Raw genomic sequence first — 21368 nt, forward strand, 5'->3', positions numbered from 1 at the left:
CGGCCCTTGTATGCCCAGAGGACCACGGAGACGGAGGCCTGGCGTGCGGTGGGAGCCTCGTGATTGGCCGGGAGAGGAGGGGGAGATCTGGAGCGAGATATTGGGACAAGGGAGGGGGAGAGTAATGAATTTGGTGTTTTAATATCTAGAGGCGAAAAACTTAATTAATGGCATCTGAATGCTTTGGAGACGGCAGCGTGGCGGTTCTTGAGCAGCTGAAGACCCAGTGGGGGCCCAGGCCTGAGGGCTTGGCAGGATGGTGCATCTCGGCGCTGGGGTGCTCAGCCGAAGTGTGTGCGTGGCGAGGGGGGAAGCTAGGGATTGCAGTAGGGGCAAGGTGCGTGTGAAAAGGATGGGATCACAACACGCCATCCCAAGGAAATCAAGGAGTTCACCTGTACTGAACTGGTTTATAAGAGGCATCTCATTGAACTTTTGTCTAGTGCTTCAGATCATTCCATGCTCATTGGCCATGCCCACACCTGAAGGACCAGGTGCATAGCCTGGGAGTCATTTTGGGCTCACAGCTGTCCATGGAGGTGCAGGTTAATTCCAGGGTGGCTGCTCCATCTGGTATGCCGGCTGAGACCTTACCTGTCCTGCCAGGGTGGTGCATGCTCTGGTTATCTCCCACTTGGGACTACTGCAACGCGCTCTACACGGGGCTACCTTTGAAGGTGACCTGAAACTACAACTAATCCAGAATGCGGCAGCTAGACAGGTGACTGGGAGCGGCCGCTAGGAAGGTATAACACTGGTCCTGAAAGACCTACATTGGCTCCCAGTACGTTTCATGGTGCTGACCTGTAAAGCCCTAAATGGCCCTGTATACCTGAAGGAGTGTCTCCACCCCCATCATTCAGCTCCGACACTAAGATCCAAATGCGAGGATCTTCTGGCTGTTCCCTCACTGTGAGGAGTGAGGTTACTGGAAACCAGGCAGAGGGCCTTCTCGGTAGTGGCTCCCTCCCTGTGGAACACCCTCCCAACAGATGTCAAGGAAATAAACAACTATCTGACTTTTAGAAGACACATGATGGCAGCCCTTCTTAGGGAAGTTTTTAATGTTTGGTGCTTTACTGTGTTTTTAATATTCTGTTGGGAGCCACCCAATAAAATTAGTAGTAGTAGTAGACTTTAACTTTGTGCTACACTGGGCACAACCCAATGGCAAGAAAAACAAGGAATGAAATGCTGCAAAGCCCCCAAACCAGTGGGTGTACTTCCCTCCCCGCCTGACCTTCGCTCCGACTCTTCCGCCATCTTCAGCGCCAGCATCTCTGCCTCCAGCACCTTCTGCTCCATCAGCCGTTTCTCCTCCTCGGTCCGGATGGCTGTGGCTTTGATCCGCTGCATCTCCTGCTCTGCCTCGGCGGCTTTCTGAGCCAGGAGCTTCGCTTCCTCTTCCGTGATCTGAGCTTTCTCGGCCAGCAAGTCAGCCGTCTCTTCGGATCTCATCTGAGCAAGAAGGGTGGAGAATTACACACAAGGGGCTCTGATGCAGCGGCGATGTGCCACTGGTTCGGCTAGAAGCCATGACGGCTATGCTGCAGGCAGCAATGTTTCTGAATACCAGTTGCTGGAAAGTGCAGGGAGTGAGAAGGCTCTTGACCTCCAAATCCTGCTAGCAGGTTTCTCGCTGGGACATCTGGTTGGCCACTGTAAGAACAGGATGCTGGACTAAGGTGAGTCACTGGCTTGATCCAACAGCCTCATCTGACGTTCTTATGGTCTGTGGTCAAAAGTCTTCCTAACAGATGGGCAATGAAAACGACCCAAGCCACCCCTCACGGTTGCAAAGAGGCTCATATTGGAAGGATAAATGCCCACTTTGTACTACTCAGGGGCCTGAAGATCTCACTGCCTTTTCTGAAATTGGAGCTGGAGCTTATCACCGTAAATCTCATTTGGATACCTAAGAACACAAGGAGAGCCTGCTGGATCAGGCCAACGGCCCATCTAGTCCAGCATCCTGTTATCAGTGGTCAACCAGATGCCTATGAGAAGCCCACAAGCAGGATCTTATCACACTCCCCTCCTGCAGTTTCCAGCTACTGGTATTCAGAAGCATTACTGCTTCCAACAGTAAATGGAGAACAGAGTAGTAGACAGCAATAGCTTTCTCCTCCATCAGTTTGTCCAGTCCTCTTTTAAAGCCATCTAAGGTTGATGACCTTCACAGCCTCCTGAGGAAGCGAGTTCCACAGTTTAACTAGGGGTGAAAAAATTCTTTCTTTTCCCGTTTGGATTTATGGGCTGCCGATATTAATTTGTAAGTTTTAAGTCAGGATCAATGGGAAATGTCAGCTGACAAAGTTTATTTCTTTTATTTTCTGTTCTTTGTTTTTTTTAAAAAAAAATCTTCCCACAACAGACTCTGGACTTCCTTTCAGGTGCTAAACTGGGCTCTGTACCACCTCGCATTGGGACTCCCAGAACTGAATGTCGCTCCATGGAGAAAATAAAGGAAATTCAGGCACACAGAAAACTAGCAACTCAAGAAGAAATCTGGCTCCCTGAGATGCTAACCTTCTAGCATCTCATTTCTCCCTGACATTTCTCCCTGAAATGCTAACCTTCTACATGCAGTTTGCCTGTCTGTCTGTTTGTCTGGACAGCCACTATCTGAAGAGTTCCAGTACAGATAAAGGTTGCCCACCTTCATGAGAAGGAAACCTCTGTCAGTGACCATTCCACCCAGCAGCAGTCAGAAAGAAGCTGGAAAGGAACAACCCCTCAGCCTCCCTGAAACACTCTCCATGCAAAAGACACACAGCCAGTGGTCTTTCCCACCTGTAAAACAACTGCACCAGAATGCAGAAAGTCTTTTATTTTCCTCTTCCTTGCTTTTCATTTTACATCTATTGCAAGCCATTCTGGCAGGATCAGTCACCCTTCCTCTTAGCAGGATGCTGAATGGAATTTTAATTGACTAATAATTATTTTTTTCAAAGAAAAGAAAAGAAGGAAAACCAGCTCAAATGGGCTGGTGACCACGGGAGCAATTTAAACTTATCCTGCTGCGGGTGGCACAATTGCCTTTGCCAGCTTAGTGCCCTCCACATGGGGCTGATGGGAGCTGTAGTCCAACGAGAGTGAAGGCTCCCTACTGCACCATCAGAGTCCATTTCCCCCAACACTGTGGTGACCAGCTGCCCCATCCTTTGCTTCTGAAACCTGGATGATGTGGGACCTTCTGCATGCAAAGCAGATGCTCTACCCCTGAGCTACTGTCCCTCCTCTAAAAATAAACAAAGTTTCTAGTCCTTATGCCTCTTTAAAAAAAAGAAGAGCTGAATTAAACAGGAAGTTGTCTTATACTGAACCAGACTACCATCTACACTGATTGGCAGAGGATCTCCAGGGTTTCACTTATAGGAGACAGGTATTGAACCTGCAACCTCCTGCATGCAAAACAGGTGTTCGATCACCAAGCCACCACCTGTTCCCAAACGAGTAAGCTTGATGTTGCAGAGTCTGAATGCAGGTGAATGGAGCATCTACTCTGACTAGTAAGGACAAGTCTTGCTGAGGAGAGGGGTCTTGCTTCTACCATGCATGTCTTGTTAACAGGACCATGCCATTGCAGCGGGCAGCTAGTCATCCCTGCAGAGAGACTTACCAAGGCTTCATTAGCCATCGTCGCCTCATCTTTCAACTGCAGCAGCCTCCTCTCCAACTCGTCCCTCGTCCGCTCTGCCTCTTCTCGCATCTGCTTCTCTCGAGCTAAACGCTGGCGTTCCATCTTGGGGGGTGGGGAGAGGCAGGGTGGGGAAGTGAGGACGGCAGAAAATAGTACATAAGCAACCAAGGCATGCAGATCGTAGGCATTCTGCTCCGAAGAGAAATCCAATTTATCAGGGCCGTGCGGCAGAATTCAGACATCTGCTCGCCACAATCAATTCCACTTCCGCAATCCAGGTTTACAAAGCAATTTAGATGCTTTGTTAAAGAGCAGGGAGATTTCAAGGCACAGGGTTTGCTGCCGGGCTGCTGGTAGATGCTTTGGAAGAGGCCGGCATGGAGGTTCTCGGTGGACTCCCTGCTCTCTGCACCCTCAGATTTAGGAACCCTCCCTCAGCAATTCATTTTTTCCCTTCTTGCTCTTCATTATCCTCTCAAAATTTCGAACCATTTCCCCGCTCTAGGTAAACAACACATTTAACCTCTGTTGGCCATATCTTGGTCTCTGAGCGGTGTGCAGGAAGGTTAAGAGAGACAAAATCAGTTAAAAACTAGCTACAGAAGTCAGAAAAACGGCTAGAGATGCCTGCAGAAATGTAAAAAGTTATGCACTAGGTGCTGGAAATTCAACGGTGATTGGGCCTGCCTGAGGGGATGCAAGAGAATTGAGCCCACCATGCTCTAGTGGATTTGAGCCAGGCATCCAAGTAACAATGACCTCAGTGATCACACAGTGATGTAAGGAGCCAGGCAGTTCTCAAGGTACCCTTGGCCAAAGTTGCTAAGGGGCTTGCAAATGCATACAAGACCCTGGAATCTGAACCGGTAGTAGAGGGGTAGACTGTGCAACCTTTAAAACACTGGTGCTCTGTGCTGGAGTTAGTCTGTCCTCGCCAGCAGTCCAGCTGCAGCATTCTGCACCAAGAGGAGCATCCAAACCAGTCCCAAGGGGAGCACCGATTTTTTTTTTTAAAAGCCTTTATGCGCTGGGTGACACTCCCTGAGACAAAACACGTTTCCCTCCTCCTAGAACTCAGGATGCATCCCCCATTTTCCTTTGGGCACATTCAGTTTTTTACATCTCAAGTTGACCTGGGTGCAAGGCAGCCAACCCAGAGAGACTATTATCACTGCCCATGGAACTAAGCCAAGAGCCGTAACATCACTGACACAGGCAAATCCAAGACAAGTACTTTTAACCTAACCTTCCCGTAAGCTGAGCGTCCCCTGGCACACGGAGGCACTTGGCCGCGGCCGCCTAACCGCTTCCCCAGAAGTGGCAATCTATATTCCGAGCAGCACCGCGCAGATTAGCTGTGTGGGTTTCAGCAAGTAGAAAAGGTCTACAAGCAGAAAACCATGATTCATACAATCCAATTTGCTGATATGTGCTCATTGGCTCCATGCTGCGGCCTGAGATGCGGCGCGTCTGCTGGCTGGGCTGACCCGCAGCGGATAAAAGGAGGCCAGGCTCGGAATTAGCATGCAGGCGGCATGCGGCGGAAGAGCAGCTCGCATTCCATCACCATCTAATTAGGACACGGCTCCCCCTCCCTCCCACAACCGCAGCCAACCTCCCCAAGACACAGCAAACATACGAGCGCCACGACCGAGAAATAGGTTTACAGAACGGCAGGGGAGAGGATGGACAGCATTTAAAGATCGTATGCCCGCAGAGTGGACACCGTTTTTCTGGCCCAGTAGTTCGGGCACTGGCAGCTGCAAGCATGCGCTGCTGCAATGCACTCTATGTGGGGCTTCCCCAGCGATTGACCCGGAAACTGCAGTCAGCGCAAGATGCTGCAGCGTGGTTGCTGGCGGGAGGGAGACCATGTCAGCGCAGAACACCTCTGCTCAGAGATCCGCACAGGTTGCCCATTTCTTACAGGGCCAAGTTCAAGGTGCTACCGTTGGTATATAAAGCCCTTGAAGGCTTGGGACCAGTTTACTCCTGGGATTGCCTTGCCCCAGTGGGATCCCAAAGTGGGCAGGACTAGCTGGAGCCGCTCTGAGATGCAAGAGGGTGGGCAGGGGGCTTGCTGGAGGTGTAACTGACTATCAGGTTTTGAAAAGCTGGCAACATTGGATCACGCTCATCAATATTGTTGAATTAAGCTAATTAGTTTGAGTTGAGTTTTGAATAAATGTGCAACTAACTAACTAAATAATTAAATAACTAACTAAATGTGCATTTGGAATATCAGGCCCAGTATACCTGAAGGAGCATCTCCACCCCCATCATTCAGCCCGGACACTGAGGTCCAGCTCCGAGGGCCTTCTGCCGGTTCCCTCCCTGCGAGAAGTGAGGTTACAGGGAACCAGGCAGAGGGCCTTCTCTCGGTAGTGGTGCCTGCCCTGTGAAATACCCTCCCGTCAGATGTCAAGGAAATAAACAACTATCTGACTTTTAGAAGACATCTGATGCCAGTCCTGTTTAGGGAAGTTTTTAATGTTTGATGTTTTATCATGTTTTTAATATTCTGTTGGGAGCCGCCCAGAGTGGCTGGGGAAACCACTCTGGGCGTATAAATAAATAATAATGATGATGATGATTATTATTTGCAATTAACTCTTCGTGTTTATTCCTGTGTTGAAGGGAGTTAAACTAGATCACCCTTCCATCTCTACAATGCTATGATTCTATGGAATTTTATTGTGTTATTATCTTCCTTAGCGGTTTGTGAAAACCGCTATTATGAATAATGCATTTTGTAAGGTAGGGTAGAGGGCAGTGGTACGTTATGGTACCAAGAGGGCGGTGACCCCAAAATGTTGGGGATCCCCATATATGCCAACCCAAACACACTGATCTGTGGAACAGGCAGCGTTACAGGTTCCACATAACACCCGTTCCACATTTGTAGTAACACAATCTTAGTGCGGCGGCATCTACACTTTGGAACTCCCTGCCTACTGACATCAGGCAGGCACCTTTGCTGTACTCTTTGAGAGAATGCATAAGCCAGTTGCTGCTATCACTATGCACAAGAGGCTGCTCAATCTGTTACACAATGGGCTTCAACTAGCACAGCTGTAGCACTGGATCCCTCTGTTATGCAACTTTAAAACTGCCCTGCCCCGAGTTTCCAGAAATCTGCAAAATTTGCCTGGGATTGTCAGCTCTCGCCCGCGGGTGCCGAACGTTCGCAGCAATGCCGACGTTGCAGCAGTTTCCTCTGAAGAGATCCCAAGTGAACAATTCAAATACAGTGGTACCTCGGGTTAAGTACTTAATTCGTTCCGGAGGTCCATACTTAACCTGAAACTGTTCTTAACCTGAGGCACCACTTTAGCTAATGGGGCCTCCTGCTGACGCGGCAGTGCTGGAGCACGATTTCTGTTCTCATCCTGAAGCAAAGTTCTTAACCTGAAGCACTATTTCTGGGTTAGCGGAGTCTGTAACCTGAAGCGTATGTAACCTGAAGCGTATGTAACCCGAGGTACCACTGTAGTTGTTAAGAAAGGAACAGGACCCTCCCTTTCTCTGACCTGTTTCCTGGCCTTCTCCTCCCGGGCCTGGGCTTTCATCTGCTGGACTTCCAGGGAGTCTGCTTTCCTCCTCCTCATGAACAGGTCGTGGTTTCCAATGCACAGCTGCAGGATCTGGTCCAGCCAATAAGAAGAGGATGGCAAGTTTGTGTTCACGCCACCAAGCATTTGAAAACAAAACACTTTTGTCCTCTACCCCACCTTGTTGCACAGAACTGCATGCCTACCCCACCATGTTGAGACATGCCACAGCCATCAATAATGCCAAGGGAGAACTGTTTCTGGTGGCTTCCGTGTAGCAACTGTAATGTCTAGATCAGACACACGTGACCATCATAGGAAGCGTCCTTATACCGAATCGGACCATTGGGACATCTAGCACAGCTTTATTTACATCAGGAGTGATGATGCTGTGGTCCTTTAGATGTTGTTGGATCACAACTCCTGTCATTCCTGACTATTGCCTATGTTGGCTGAGGCTGATGGGAGTCCACAGTCCAATAATATCTGAAAGACCACAGCTTCCCCCATTCCATAGTCTACACTGGCTGGCTGTCTTTCCTGACCCTACCTAGAGATGCTAAGGATCAAACCTGAGACTCTGCCAATGAAAAGAAACTCTTCCCAATGGAAAGAAAAGGAAGATTCTAGTCCTCATGATTCTAAATAAATGGTAAATAGTAACCTAGTAACCTGCCATACTGCCATTAGACTGCTGGTGCGTTTAGCTCAGTGTTTTGGCCAGCTTGTGAAACACAAATGGGACTACAATCCCAAAAGCAAACAAACATTTAAAACAATATACAACAATGGATTTAAAGTTTAAAATGTGATAGGCGTATAAACACATAAAAACTTTAAGATAAACTTCTGTAGAGAAATGACCCAGAGTCACCCGTGGATCCGAGTTTGGGAATTTTCTTAACAAACTAGTTTGAATCGGGGGATGGTCTGCGCCTAAGGATCTGTGTGCAGAATCTGGCGACCATCCGGGTCGTCTTGTGATCTTTGCCTAACAGGAGATCAAATTTTTGCTCTTCTGGGAGGTCAGCAAACCTCACCAGCAGGGGGTCAATGGTATCTCTACGTGCCTCATCGTAAAAGGGACATCTAAAAAATATGTGTTCAGAGCTTCCTATACCCCCCCAATGGGCAGGCGCAAAGTCTCTGGACATATGGGGCTTTTTAAAAGGATCCTTCCAAGACCAGCGAGGGCAGAGCCGAGCTTTGCTCAGTGTTTTATTGCTTCCTTTGTTACTTATCCTTGGTATTTTATTCCAATTCAAATTGCAGTACAATAAAATGCAAAATGAGAAAGAGGGTCAGTGGTGGCATAGTGGTTAAGAGTGCTGCACTAGGACCTGGGAGACCAGGGTTCAAATCCCTGGCTCAGCCATGAAGCCCGTTGGGTGAACTTGGGCCATTCCCTTTCAGCCTAATCTACCTCGCAGGGTAGCTGTGAGGATAAGGTGGGAAGAGAACCATGCACACCACCTTGAGCTTCTTGGAGGGAAGGTGGGGATTAAAATATAAAAATGCAAATAAAAAACAATATGGCTATTTAGTGCAATGGATGTGCCATCTCCCATCTTCAGCCAACTCCCATCGGCCCCAACATCGCATGGCTGTGCTGGCTGGGGTAGATGAGATTTGTAGTCCAGAACATCTGTAGGGCATCACGTTGATGCAGACTGACTGGCAGCAGTTCTCCAATAAATAATAAACACATGAGTGGGTTGGAAATTAGCTGTCTCTATAAGGCAGACCGATCCTTGAAGGGTTAGCTCAGAAAAAAGTCTGGGTGAAAACGGGGAAAGGAGACGAACCCCCTTTATACACGGCTCTTGAATGGGGATCAGTGGAAGGAGTTGGGAGGAAAAACAATGGAAGCCCTGAGCACAGTGTTTGACCACAGAGCTTGCAGTTTCCCCAGCGCTCCAAGAGACCAATTTTCCAAGCAGAATCTGCCAGCTATTCAGACAAAGCCAGGCCTCTGCTGCTGTTGTTGCAGCAACAATGGCGGGCTTGTTCCCAGCCTTTCACGCAAGAGAAAGAGTCACTCACAAAACCATCGAGAAGCTTGCTGCTACTATCCACTTTCTCTCTCTCCACACCCACCCTGAGATTAAGAGTCTCATGCTATATATATATATATATATATATATATATATATATATACCCAGAAGCCTGCTGCTACTATCCACTTCCTTCCATTCCTTCTTCTTTCTTTCTTTCTTTCTTTCTTTCTTTCTTTCTTTCTTTCTCTCTCTCTCTCTCTCTCTCTCTCTCTCTCTCTCTTTCTTCCCGCCCCCCAACACCCTGAGATTAAGAGTCTCATGTGCGCTCTCTCTCTCTCTCTCTGTCTCTAAATAGGGCCATATAGCTCAGTACTGTCTACACTGACTGGCAGTGGCTCTCCAGGGTTTCAGGCAGGGCATCTCTTCCAGCCCTTACCTGGAGATGCTTTTGGGGACTGAACCAGGGACCTTCTGCAAGCCAAGCAGCATCATACAGCTGGGCTGAGGCTGGTGGGAGTTGCATCCCATAACATCTGGAGGGCATCAGGCTCATGCAGATGGGCTGGCACCAGCTCTCTAGGTCTGCAGTGCGATTTGTGCCTTTCCAGTTCCCCAGAGCCATCATCTGTTTCATCTCCTGCACACCAGCATTTCGCGCAGCCTGGGGCCCCTTTGCCTTGGAAGGATGCCTGGCTGCTCAGCAGAGAGGCTGCCACAATGCAACTCTTGCATCCTCCTTCAGACTTACCAGCTTATTCACACGCAGCTTTGAAGAGTTGAATTTGAAGACGTCAATCTTTTTGTCCAGAGGCTTTATCGTAAACTGCGAGGGAGGAAGAAGTTGTCAAAGAGTGGAGTGAAAACGAAATAGAGGAAGAGGGTTGCGCCCTGATAGCTGAGCCCAAACTTATGCGCATCGGAAAGGAGCGCCAGAATCTCTCTTATACCAAGTCAGAGCAGTGGTCCATCCAGCCCAGTACTGCCAACACTGACTGGCAGCAGCTCTCATGAGTTTCAAGTAGGGAGCCTTTTCCCCAAGCCTACCTGGCACTGAACTTGGAAGAACCCTTTGCATGTAAAGCATATGCTCTAGACACTGAGCTATGGGTCAGAACCCCAATCCATACTGAGTCAGAACCTTGGATCAGTCTAGCTCAATACTGCTTACTCTGACTGGCAGGGTCTCAGGCAGGGGACATTCCCGTCCCTAGGAAGAGATAGCTGGGACCTTCTGTGTGAAAAGTAGACCCTCCACCCTCTGAGCTGCAGCCTTTCCTTTTAAAGGTGAATGCACCTTGAAGTTTTACTTTCCGGCTAGCTGCCAACACAGAATCTGCCAAAAGACAATCACTCTCTCGGGTTAGGGAAGTTCAGTGTTCTCCAGCCATTTTCACACCCTACAAACTTAGATCCCATAGCAAAGCCAGTAAGCAAAGGAGAAGAGCGATGGAGGACAAATCAAACAAATACCTAGAATCCAGCCAATAGCCACTGCAGCAAAATTTGTGGCGGCCAATTTGAGAGATCTGTTCCTTCATCCTCCTCTCTCTCAGAATACCCAGATAAAGTGGAAATCAAGGCATTCTTTGCTCACAGGCGGCACTGAATAAACAGTCTTATTTCTCAGTGCATGGAGAGAGGGAGAAAGAGTGCTAGCCTGTCTCTTTTCTTAGCAAAGAAGCGTGTTGGGTTGTTTCTGTCAGGAGCTCGTCCTACACTCGAGTAGGACCCTGGCAGAGACACATGCCCGACTGGCATGTTCTCTCCCTCCTGGTCGATCGTTCAGGAGCTTCAAAAGCTTTCTTCTGCCCGAACATCACAGCGACTGATGCCAACAGACATCGGCACACTTAGGGATCTGCAGAGTCTTCGCAGCTTTCGTAACAGACCTCAGCAACTCAGCATTTTGGCTAATCTACTTTATTTACATATAAACACACACGGAGCACTGCAACATGGCTCCCTCTCTCTCTAGCATCAGACAGCAAAGAGAAAAAAAACAAAGAACAATAGTCCCACTTTACGGAACACAGTAACACAAACATCCTACACCGTCACGTGATAGACAAAAATCCCATGACTGCAATCACGGAGCAGGAATTCTAACAGTTTTGCCAGGTGAGTCGCCAGCCTGCCTAGAATGGGAAGCAGAGCTGCAGTGCTGTGTAGTGGTTAGAGTGTTGGACTAGAACCTGGGAGACCAGGGTTCAAATGCCGACTCGGCCGTAAAGGTCACTATGTGACCTTGGGCCAGTGAGCTTAGCCTACCTCGCGGGGTCATCGTGGGGATTAAATGGGGGACAGGGGTGAACCAGAAACACCACCTTGAGCTCCTTGGGGGCGGGGAGGTGGGATTTATACACAATCAATAAACAAAACAAATAATAGGACGAAACAGCAGCACGGAGCCTCAGATCTCAACTCTGGCAGTGGGGGGAAATCCCTGAGGATTTGCTGCCAGCCACGAGGACCATTGCAGTCCCAGACGTGCGCTTGATAATAGACACACTAGATTAAACACCTCTGATGTTTCGGTACAGCTGTCCTGCGCCACTATTAAGCCCCGCTTACTATCGTGTCACATCTCGCTTGCGGCCGTCTTATTACGAGGATTATTGACGTGATAAAAGATGACAGATCCTTCCCTCGAGGGGCGGCTCTATTACAGGCTATTATGTTCCGGGCCCAGCAGACGAGGTCCTGGGCCTCTCAATTCCTGGTGGAATACTGTACAGTGTTATGGGAGGGAAGGGGGGGGGGACATAACTGATAAAACTTGTGTGTAGCCAGAAAAGGGAGAGGGGGAAAGGATCTCGCAAGAATGCTAACTGTAATAGGATTATGCATCCAAAACTGTATATTTTTTTTTAATAAAAGAGCACATCATAACTAATTGCTTCAAGCTTCAGCAATAATAACTGAAGTAGAACGCCTTAAGCTCTTGGCCCTCACCAGATACTGTTTAAATGTTATCAATCCTCCTTTTCCTGCCCGCCTCCCACCAAAAAAGAAAAAGCCGCTGCTAATTTCGTCTGCATTGCACTGTTTGCATCAGTCTTAAAAGAAAGAAAACTGCAGTCAACGTTTTCCAGGACAGGGGAGCGAGGCACCGCTGTACCAATTAAAAGCGGTGACTGTTTTTAAAGAACTGCAGAGTCCAGGAGGTTAAGGGATTCTCTGCAGTCCTGCTATATCAGGGATAGCCAGCATGGAGCAAGTCAGACACTGTTGGACTACAACTCCCATCATCCCTGCCTCCTGGCCATATTGTCCAGGGTTGATGGGAGGCAAGGTGCAGCCATTCTGGCCATCCCTGTGCCAGACAGACCACAGTCAAAAGGGCATTATTATTAATTATTATTAATAATAATAATAATAATAATAATAATTGAATTTATATACACTGTATGTAGGTAAAGGTAAAGGACCCCTGGACAGTTAAGTCCAGTCAAAGGTGACTATGGGGTTGTGGTGCTCATCTTGCTTTCAGGCCGAGGGAGCCGGTGTTTGTCCACAGACAGCTTTCCGGGTCACGTGGCCAGCATGACAAAACTGATTCTGGCGCAACAGGACACCGTGACAGAAACCAGAGCAGACAGAAACACCATTTACCTTCCCACCGCAGTGGTACCTATTTATCTACTTGCACTGGCATGCTTTCGAACTACTAGGCTGGCAGGAGCTGGGACAGAGCAACAGGAGCTCACCCTGTCACAGGGATTTGAACCGCTGACCTTCCGATTGGCAAGCCCAAGAGGCTCAGTGGTTTAGACCACAACGCCACCCGTGTACACTGTACATTTAATGAACTCTTTTAGTGTTTTAACAGCTGTTTGTTATCTTTACATTCCACCTTTCTCCCTGCATGGAGCTCAAGGTGGCAGACGTGGATCTCCCCCTCCTCATTTAACCCCCACAGCAGCCCTGAGAGGCAGGTTAGGCTCAGAGATGATGATAGGCCCAAGCTTCACATGGCCAAGTAGGGATTCGAACCCTGGTCTCCCAGGTGCTTGTCTGACCCTCTAACCACTTCCACTGCATGGCTTCCCCTAAAGTATCCTGGGAACCGGCAGCAGGAAGGAATAGGTGCATGAGGTCGCTTTCTCAATTCAGCACTTGGACAGAGACACGGGGAGGGGGGGACAAGAGGAGTGTGCCTTACCTCCTTATCGCTGTAAGAGACGTTCCGAATCTCATTCCACGGAAATGAAATTTTGGGGGTCAGCCTGTTTTCCATATCATATATGTGCAGGCCCAAGGCATCCACACCCAGCAGCAGCTCTGTTCCTTTCTTATTCTAAAGGGGAGAGAACATTGGATTTTTTTAAGAGAGCTTGCATACCCATCTGTCATGGATCCTTTTTAAAAAAAAAAAAAAATTTAGATCCCTGCATTTCAAGGGGTTGGACTAGATGACCGTCGGGGTCCCTTCCAACTCTATAATTCTACATTGTCTCCATTTGAAATGGCTCAGAGAATCTGACACATGAATCCCACCTAAGTCTATCCAACAATTCTACGGTTTGTTGTTGTTTAGTCATGTCCGACTCTTCGTGACCCCATGGACCAGAGCACGCAAGGCACTCCTGTCTTCCACTGCCTCCTGCAGTTTGGTTAAACTCATGTTAGTAGCTTTGAGAACACTGTCCAGCCATCTCGTCCTCTGTCGTCCCCTTCTCCTTGTGCCCTCCATCTTTCCCAACATCAGGGTCTTTTCTAGGGAGTCTTCTCTTCTCATGAGGTGGCCAAAGTATCGGAGCTTCAGCTTCAGGATCTGTCCTTCCAGTGAGCACTCAGGGCTGATTTCCTTAAGAATTTATAGGTTTGATCTTCTTGCAGTCCATGGGACTCTCAAGAGTCTCCTCCAGAACCATAATTCAAAAGCATCAATTCTTCGGCGATCAGCCTTCTTTATGGTCCAGCTCTCACTTCCATCCATCACTAGTGGGAAAACCATATCTTTAACTATACGGACCTTTGTTGGCAAGGTGATGTCTCTGCTTTTTAAGATGCTGTCTAGGTTTGTCATTGCTTTTCTCCCAAGAAGCGTCTTTTAATTTTGTGACTGCTGTCACCATCTGCAGTGATCATGGAGCCCAGGAAAGTAAAATTTCTCACTGCCTCCATTTTTTCCCCTTCTATTTGCCAGGAGGCAAATTCCACGGTAGGGGTTGCCAATGCAGCACCCATGGGTGCACATGCACACACAGAGGCTTTCCCTTGTGCTTACAGGTTTCCCCTGGTCAAGTTGTCTCCCCCCCCCCCCCAAAAAAAAATTTTTTTAAGAGCATAGGAAGCTGCCTTATACTGATCAGACCATTGGTCCATCTGGCTCAGTATTGCCTCGGCTGCCTGGCCGTGGCCCTTCAGGGTTCCAAGCAGGAAATCTCTCCTAGATCTTCCAGGAGATGCCAGGCTTTGAACCTGGGACTTTCTGCATGCAAAGCAGATGCTCTACCACTGAGCTCCAGCCCTTCGCTTAACACACACAAGCACAGGAAGCTGCCTTATATGAATTCAGAGCCTTGCTATAAGGCACCTTATGGACTTTTGAACAAAAATGTAAAACGAAGCTGGTTCGGAGACTGGAAAAAGGTTGGTCTATAGAAAGCAGAAGAGTTGGGTGCTATCATGAAGCAAGGGTTTTGCAGAAGTCTATAAAGCTGATACACAAAGAATCAGAAGTATTTTCTTTTCTTCCTTTTAGTTTTATGCTTGGTATTTGATGTGAAGTCAGAGCCTTGCTCCATCAAGCTCCATATTGTCTACACTGACTGGCAGCAGCTCTCTGTGGTTTCAGTCAGACAGGGAAAATGCCCAGCCCTAACTGGAGACTCTGGCGATTGAACCTGGGACCTTCTGCATGCAAAGCAATGCTCTTCCATTGAACTACATCTCTTCCCTGAATTAAGGTTGAAAAAAGCCAATAGAATAAGTTATGGTGTGTGTGTGTGTGTGTGTGTGTGTGTGTGTGTGTGTGTGTTGCTCAACGACAGTGTATATTCCATTTGCAAATGTGCCCACAAATCCAAAAAGCTTTGTTCTACAGGATCAACCTGGCCAAAGAGGGAGGGCAGGAGGAGGCAGAGCTAGAGCACTCAGGCTTCCCGAGGCAGAATGAACTGCAGCAGCAGTGACTCATTCATCCCCCTGGGGAAGCCTCTCAGCGGCCCTTTCCTGGTTGCAGGTAAGGCTACGGCAGGAAAGCTGCCAGTACATCAAAGGTTCTGCATCAAACTCTCCTCTGCATTACGGAAGGAAGCTTTAGCAAAGCCAGTCTACTGACCAGAGTCCTTCTGCACAACTGGTTCCCATCTTCTTTTGTTCAAGGGCCTCCTGCCCTCAAACCCCCACCACCACCACCAAAAAAAAGTGCAACGCAAAACTTGGGGCTTTTACCCGGATCGCAAAGTAGTTCACGCCGTACATCTCAAGGTCCTGGGCAATCTTCAGGTACTCCATTTCAGCTTCATCCCTGTAAATGTGAACAGTGGGGCAGACAGTTTAAAGCTGCAAAAGCTTGACAGAAACAGGACCTTATGGAATATGCAGGAGACTGGGAGAGAACCAAGAAATAAAACGGGTTCTTAGCTTCACAGAGATATTACACAGCATGCTCAAGATGGTCTCAAGGTATTACACAAACACAAGCACACACACACAAACTAGAGGCTGTGCCGCCGCTCACTTTGCTTGCCAGCTCTGTCTGGCAACAACACCCCTCTGGCCAACCTTAATCCTCCCTTGCACTTCACCTAAACCACCCTTCCTGGCCAAAAAACCCCCACCTCCATATGCAGCTGCCTGCCTGCCTCTTTCTCCCTCCTCCACTGCCCAGCAGCTCTCAGAAGCCTGTTCTCACACTATAGAGCACATCACCACCTATCAGTGGCCAAGCAAACTGCTACATGATGACAACCTTCCCTTTTTATTATATGTAAGAGATATAAGCAAAAAAAGATCCACAGCAAATCCCTTCCTGCAGGTTTACTGCATCCTAATTTCTGTTAAAATGGATGTTCAGCAAAGGAAATATTTTTATTTTCCCCCTTCCCAAACACCCTAAATTTCAGGGGCATAGTTGATCACCCTTAGTGAAAAGAAAGAGTTGTCCACTGCTGTGTTGTAGGGTGCAATAGTGGTTGGCGCTACTGATACTCAAAGGGCAGAAGGCAGAGGTACCAAAAGTAGGCAGAACCAGAGCCAATGAGACACAGGGCTACCCCATGGACTGGTTGTAAATAAGAAGGGAGGCTGGTGGGGAACTGTCCCATTTGCCCTATTGGGTCAGCCTCCACTATTATGGATGGAGAGGAGCAGAACAAAATAAGGGTAACCAGGAAGCTACCCGTTTTCTATGCTTGTCTTAGAGACGTCTAAATGTTATAAGACTTCCACAATGATCCCTTCTCTAGGTCACAAGTATAAGCTGTGATCAGACCTATGCTTTGCTGCCATCCTTAAAACAAAGGACATGAGATTCTGCTTTCAGGGCAGGCTGCACATCAACTCTTGAGATTTTTCAGATTCCTACAAATTTTCAAATTTCCAGCTCTCATGGTTATGAATGTAAAAACTTTGGTTGGTATGCCAGCTACTATTTATTTCGTAAAATTTATATACCACTCGATTGGAACCCCTCAAAGTGCTATAAAAAGGACACTGAGGATGCAAAGACTCACCTGGCTCTGCCTCGATGTTGGCCATACCAAGCTGTTATTCTTTCTTCCCACATTTCTGGGGTCATCTGGTATAGGTTTATCACCTGAAGAGTGAGACACAAAGCCATCTTCAAATATCTGAAGGGCTGTCACATGGAAGATGGAGCAAGCTTGTTTTCTGCTGCTCTCGAGGGCTGGACCCAAACCAATGGATTCAAATTACAAGAAAGGTGATTCCAATTAAACATTGGGGAGAACTTTCTGAGGTTAAAGAGCTGGTTAAACAGTGGAGTGGAATACCTCGGAAGGTGGTGAACTCTCCTTTGAGGTTTTTAAGCAGAGGATGGGTGCCTTTCTGGAAAGGAGTCTTTAGCTATGTTTGCAGGTGTTTGGACTGGGAGTCCCAATTCTGCAATTCTATGATTCTAGGATCTATACAGTAGCTTAGCTCAGTGGAGCCCCACCTACCTGCAGTTTTGTCTCAGAAATGGACAGTGCAGGCTAATGGTCAAAGTTAGACCATGTTTGAAATGCCACATCCTGCAGGACGGCTCATCAAGCAGTACTATAGTGTCTTTGAACCACTGTTGCCCAATATAAGTAACTGAAGCAGACAGACAGAGGCATGGACACGGCGCCTTACTTTCCTTTCCCAACCAAGGTATGCATATTTGCATCTCAACAAAGTAGGGAAACAAACCACTTCCTGTTCATTAAATGACAGTTCATTACAATTACATTATTAGCCCAGGCAGACAGACGATTAGGCTTCTTCAAGCCCTAAAGCAGTCTACCCTCCAAATGCTTTTGGGACCACAGCTCCCATCAGCTGTAGCAGGCTTCCTCAAACTCAGCCCTCCAGATGTTTTTAGCCTACAACTCCCATGATCCCTAGCTAGCAGGACCAGTGGTCAGGGATGATGGGAATTGTAGTCTCAAAACATCTGGAGGGCCAAGTTTGAGGAAGCCTGAGCTGTAGGGATCTGCCTTATATAGTCAGGGCCTTTGTATATCTAGCTAAGTACTGTCTACACTGGCTGGCAGCAGCTCAGATAGGAAATCTTCTCCAACCCTACCTGGAAATGCTAGGGATAAAACCTGAAACCCCCTACATGGAAGGCAAATGTTCTGCCCCTGAGCTACAGCCCTTCCCCATCCAAGAAGAAGACCAAAATAACGGTCATTATCTTCAGCAGAGCTGGAGAGACCAATCTGGAAAGTGTGTTTGGGGAAAAGGCAATTCTAATGTTCTGCTATCATTTAACAGCCATCTGATGTCCAAGGAAGCCAGCAAGCTGCCTTATGCTGAAGCAGACCAACTCATCCCTCTAGCTCGGCATACACTGATCGGCAGCAGCTCTCTGGGGATTCAGGCCTGACATGCTGCTCTCTGACTAAGATCTGAGGCCTCTCCACCTTTGCCCATGTCCGACTGAGCAAGACAGAGCCTTACCCGCTTTGGAAGCAACTCCTCTTGGGCCAAGAAGCCACGCTTGTGAACAGTGGGGTCGTAGTCACCGTACTGGAGGGGAAAAAACACAAAACAGGGATGTGTAGTGTTAAAACGGGGGTACTTATCCAGTCCTGGTGCACAAAGAGAAAGAGACAGGCCCTGGTGCATGAAGAAGCAGAGATCTATTGTTAGGGAAGGGTCCCAACTCCCAAGCTCATCCACTGAATGCAACAGAGGTGCATCCAGCACTCTCATTATACAGCTTCCAGACAATGCTGAAGATGTACCTCTTTACCCTGTTGTTGTTTTTTTAATTAATTGATGTATTATTATTTATTATATTTATTTTCCACCTTTATTTTCCAGTGAGCTCAAGCTGGTGTACATGGTTCTTCCCCCCCCCCTTCATCCTCACAAAAACCCTGCAAGGTAGGTTAGGCTAAGAGATGATGACCGGCCCAAGATGAGCTTCATGACTGAGTCTCCCAGTCTCCCAGGTCACAGTCCAACACTAACCATTACACCACACCAGTAACAATTAAATTGTCAATTTAGGTGCATATTTTTTAGGACCCCTCTTATGTTTATGATGGTAAGTTGCTTTCAGCTTTTTTTTTAAATGCTGTATTTTAACGTCGTAATCCGCATTGGGACCTTAGGGTGAAGGGTGTTTGATAAATTATCTTAACAGGCCAGAAAATGACCTTCTGTTTATTGTAAAGTTTTCTTTATTTAATCGCCATCAGACCAGAAGATAATTCTCTCCTCTGTTAAGGAAAGCATAGTGCAATCCAACTATGGACTTTGACTGTGGTGGGTTCAATGCAGTTTCCCACCCCCAACCTCCAAGCCTGTGTTGGCTTCTTGCCTCATCCCAACCCCACAAAACCTTAAAATCAGAATCTCGCTTTTTAATTTTAGAAGAATTATTCTCTGAGCTCCCCAGAGGCACAGTCTCACACACTGCTGTACAAAACCGAGGGCATTTCAAAGCACACAAGTTTTCTGTACTTTCGTCAGCATATATTAATATCGTGTTTTTCATTTATTTCTCATGCAGAAGAGGAAACAACAACTTTTTTTTTTTAAAAAAAGAGGATTTTTACAAGCTTTCAAGAAGAAGAGGAAGGGGGAATATATGTTAAATGTTTTTTCCCCATAGGAGATGTCCTGCTGATGGCCTGTGCCATTCACCCGCAGATATTGATTTTAAATCTTTTGTTTTGTTTTCTCACCCCCTGGGGCCAGATGGCTACTTGAGGATGGGCGATCAATAACAGCAGCGGGTACTGCAAATAGCGAAAAATATGCACATATTAGGGAAATGCGTTCTATGCAAGAGGCAACCATGCCACCGTCAGGAGAATGAAGAATAATAACACTATTTTTGCAAGAGATCATACACATTCAGCAAATCACTGCAGGCCAAGTCTGAGAAATGACAATGTGATCAAAAGATGAACAGGTACAGAACAGTGAATCCCATCCCTACTTGTGGGCAACCTTTCAGTGGCAGGCAGGGCTAAAAGTAAAACGTGTGCAGAGCAATGGATGCAACGCTTATGTTAGTAGGCAATGTTGCATGTTGCTATACACTCACACAAATGCACACTGCACACATCTCTCCATCCAGGGAAGGAAGAGGCATTGCTACAGTTCAATGACATGAAGGGATAGCTCAGCTGGTTAGAGCATGGTGCCAATAACACCAAGGTTGCAGGCTTGATCCTCTTATGGGACAGCTGCGTATTCCTGCATTGCAGGGGGTTGGACTAGATGAGTCCCTTGCAACTATGATTCTATGATTCTATGTTCCATATGAATTCCTTGCAATTCTATGATTCTATGTTCCATATGAGTCTCTTCCAACTCTATGATTCTATGTTCCATATGAGTCTCTTCCAACTCTATGATTCTATGTTCTATATGAGTCCCTTGCAACTCTATGATTCTATAATTCTATGTTCCATAAGTCTCTTCCAACTCTATGATTCTATGTTCCATATGAGTCTCTTCCAACTCTATGATTCTATGTTCTATATGAGTCTCTTCCAACTCTATGATTCTATGTTCCATATGAGTCCCTTGCAATTCTATGATTCTATGTTCCATATGAGTCTCTTCCAACTCTATGATTCTATGTTCCATATGAGTCCATTCCAACTCTATGATTCTATGTTCCATGAGTCCCTTCCAACTCTATGATTCTATGTTCCATAAGAGTCCCTTGCAACTCTATGATTCTATGATTCTATGTTCCATATGAGTCCCTTGCAATTCTATGATTCTATGTTCCATATGAGTCCCTTGCAATTCTATGATTCTATGTTCCATATGAGTCCCTTCCAACTCTATGATTCTATGTTCCATATGAGTCCCTTCCAACTCTATGATTCTATGTTCCATAAGAGTCCCTTGCAACTCTATGATTCTATAATTCTATGTTCCATATGAGTCACTTCCAACTCTATAATTCTATGTTCCATATGGGCAAAAGCACTTGGAAGGAGGAACAGAGCTAGAGTCCCAAGGGGCCCCTACAGAGAGGCCTGCAGGGCTGCATTTGGCCCAAAGGCCTGAGGCTGCCCACCCCTGGTGCAGCTGCAAACTACAGAGCATGCACAAACTTAAGCACATCCGTGCATGTCCAAGGAAGCTGAAAGATGGAAGATTCGGGACAGGTAAAAGAAAGGACTCCTTCCCGCAGCGCAAGGTTAACCTATGGAACTCATTCCCACAGGAAGCAGTAATGACCGCCATCTTGGATGGCTTTAAAAGAGGACTGCACAAATTTCTGGAGGAGAAGGCTCTCAATGGCTGCTAGCCAGGATGGCTACATTCCACCGCCACAGTTGGAGGCAGCCATGTTTCTGAATACCAGTTGCTGGAAGCCACAGGAAGGGAGACTTGGTGCTCATATTTTGCTTGTGGGTTTCCCATAGGGGCATCCGATTGGCCACTGTGAAAACAGGATGCTAGACTAGATGGGCTATGGACCTGATCCAGCAGTCTCTTCCTATGTTCTTAATATATGCATTTTTGTGCAACCTTCCCCCTAATATA

General features: G+C 47.3%; 1 protein-coding gene and 1 long non-coding RNA gene across 5 annotated transcripts in view; both read right to left on the reverse strand.

The window, feature by feature from the left end:
- The window catches only part of LOC308466025, a 118563-nt gene that overhangs the window by 39475 nt on the left and 57720 nt on the right, over window positions 1–21368 (reverse strand). The gene's annotated exons all lie outside the window — the stretch shown is intronic.
- The window catches only part of NF2 (NF2, moesin-ezrin-radixin like (MERLIN) tumor suppressor), a 96057-nt gene that overhangs the window by 39475 nt on the left and 35214 nt on the right, over window positions 1–21368 (reverse strand). For all 4 annotated transcript variants that reach the window (XM_080986353.1, XM_080986354.1, XM_080986356.1 and 1 more), the window contains 8 exons: window positions 18306–18374; window positions 16874–16956; window positions 15591–15666; window positions 13354–13488; window positions 9940–10014; window positions 7174–7287; window positions 3623–3745; window positions 1241–1458 (listed from right to left, as the gene is read on the reverse strand). In XM_080986353.1, coding sequence (XP_080842479.1) covers window positions 1241–1458; window positions 3623–3745; window positions 7174–7287; window positions 9940–10014; window positions 13354–13488; window positions 15591–15666; window positions 16874–16956; window positions 18306–18374 — 893 coding nt within the window. The remainder of the gene's footprint in view (window positions 1–1240; window positions 1459–3622; window positions 3746–7173; window positions 7288–9939; window positions 10015–13353; window positions 13489–15590; window positions 15667–16873; window positions 16957–18305; window positions 18375–21368) is intronic.

The sequence above is a fragment of the Podarcis pityusensis genome (assembly GCF_964106645.2).
Source record: "Podarcis pityusensis genome assembly, chromosome: 16".
NCBI lineage: Eukaryota > Metazoa > Chordata > Lepidosauria > Squamata > Lacertidae > Podarcis > Podarcis pityusensis.